The 1,140-nt window shown below is 34.3% G+C and overlaps 1 protein-coding gene across 1 annotated transcript in view; it reads right to left on the reverse strand.

Annotated features, from left to right (window-relative positions):
* The window catches only part of LOC107746761 (regulator of G-protein signaling 7-like), a 36,473-nt gene that overhangs the window by 15,125 nt on the left and 20,208 nt on the right, over positions 1-1,140 (reverse strand). Inside the window, exons 5-6 of the mRNA XM_016561055.1 lie at positions 273-337; positions 44-120 (exon numbers count right to left, since the gene is read on the reverse strand). Of these exons, the coding sequence (XP_016416541.1) occupies positions 44-120; positions 273-337 (142 nt within the window). The remainder of the gene's footprint in view (positions 1-43; positions 121-272; positions 338-1,140) is intronic.

The following is a 1,140-nucleotide window of genomic DNA, read 5'->3' on the forward strand; positions in this document are numbered from 1 at the left end:
CTGATGTAGACTCGAGCGTCTGATCTGAGATCTGATCACTCACTTCGCTTGTGCTTCTGCTTGCATAAATATAAACTCCCATTTCCGTGCAAAAGCTCTCTGTAGTCTCGCCAAACTCTCCTGTAGAAAACACACACACAGAGTCAGCAAATACAATCCTTACATCTGACTTCAACAAACACACTTCAGTTGATAAATCCTGTACAGAATGAGATGTTCTGGAGAATGAGATCTTCATTAATCCAGATCAAACAGAAAAGAGAGACGCTCACAGCTTCATAATCAGCCAACTCCAGACGAGCTTTATTCTGCATGGTTCGTTTACAGAGGTAAACCGCTGCAGACAGACAGAGAGAGAGAGAGAGTGAGACGGTTTCAGAATTCAGTATCAGCAGTCATTGTCTGCATACGTCTGCAGTGTAAACCTGAAGATGCTTTGGATCTGATATTTCAACAGCTTCATATGAGATTCAGATTCGAATGAGCTTTACAGTATTCACAGACACACACATTCAGACACATAGCCATGCAGTGGTTCTCGTACAGGGGCCCGGGGCCCACTAGAGGGCATCAGCACACTTCCAAACCAAGATGCCTTCAATGATGAAAACAAGACAAAACGAGCATTAAAATAAGCAAAAACAACTAAAATAACATGTAAACTAATCTTGTATTTCTTATTTTAATGCTTTCACTTAACAGTGATTTTTATTTATGAATCAGGATTCTCAGTCGTGGAAAATATGGACATATGAGGGAATTGTAAAAGTTTAATCTCTAGACCTGGAAAAGTTATGCAAATTAATAATTGCTAAAAAAAAAATTTGCTAAAAAAAATTTGCTATTTGTGAGTAAAAAATGTAATATTTAAAAATGTAATTAAAAACATTTTGATTTCTAGATCTGAAAAAAGTTATGCAAATTAATACAATCTTAAAGAGTCATGGAAATTTTTATAATGAATATGAAGTTATGTCATGCTCTAAAATATTTTATTGGGTAAAAATTGCTGAGAAATTGCTGTTTGTGAGTAAAAAATACTTTAAAATGCAATTCTGAAATTGTGATTTCTAGATCTGAAAAAGTTAGAAAAATTTATAAATTTAAAAAAACACATACACATTTCTATTCGTGAGATTA

This window comes from Sinocyclocheilus rhinocerous, unplaced genomic scaffold, assembly GCF_001515625.1.
Source record: "Sinocyclocheilus rhinocerous isolate Xijiao unplaced genomic scaffold, SAMN03320098_v1.1 scaffold409, whole genome shotgun sequence".
In the NCBI taxonomy this organism is placed as follows: Eukaryota; Metazoa; Chordata; class Actinopteri; order Cypriniformes; family Cyprinidae; genus Sinocyclocheilus; species Sinocyclocheilus rhinocerous.